The sequence below is a fragment of the Penaeus monodon genome, chromosome 32 (genome assembly GCF_015228065.2).
Source record: "Penaeus monodon isolate SGIC_2016 chromosome 32, NSTDA_Pmon_1, whole genome shotgun sequence".
Lineage (NCBI taxonomy): Eukaryota > Metazoa > Arthropoda > Malacostraca > Decapoda > Penaeidae > Penaeus > Penaeus monodon.
In genome coordinates, this window is record NC_051417.1 from 6,592,887 (window position 1) to 6,593,281 (window position 395).

At 32.7% G+C, this 395-nt stretch overlaps 1 protein-coding gene across 2 annotated transcripts in view; it reads right to left on the bottom strand.

Moving 5' to 3' along the window:
* Window positions 1–395, bottom strand: part of LOC119593395 (BSD domain-containing protein 1-like) — a gene marked incomplete at its 5' end in the record, with an annotated part of 23,257 nt that overhangs the window by 3,214 nt on the left and 19,648 nt on the right. For both annotated transcript variants that reach the window (XM_037942325.1, XM_037942324.1), the window contains 1 exon segment: window positions 38–144. In XM_037942325.1, coding sequence (XP_037798253.1) covers window positions 38–144 — 107 coding nt within the window.

Below are 395 nucleotides of genomic sequence, written 5' to 3' on the forward strand. Positions count from 1 at the left end.
GAAAAAACAAAAGTTAAATCTTCCTATGTCTACCTACCTTACCCTCTTCAGTGCCCGCTGTTTTCTCCGGCTTTTCTGTGGCTGTCACTTGGGTGCTGGCAGCTTCTGATGCATCAACTTTCTCCCATTCATCTTCATTGCTTTCTGCAATGTATATTAGTCCTTAAATGAATCTTTGAAGTACAAATATCAAAGAATGGATAATAATGGCTCAACCAAAAATAGATCTTTACATACTTCCAAAAAGTTATTTAGTCACATTAAAAAAAAATTAACTGTTTATATAATTGTTTGGCTATTTAAAATCACTACAACAGGAATGATTTTTTCTATCATATGTTTTCAGGGCCTGACTATGGAAGTCAATATGCACTTTTAAACAATTTTCTTTTAAA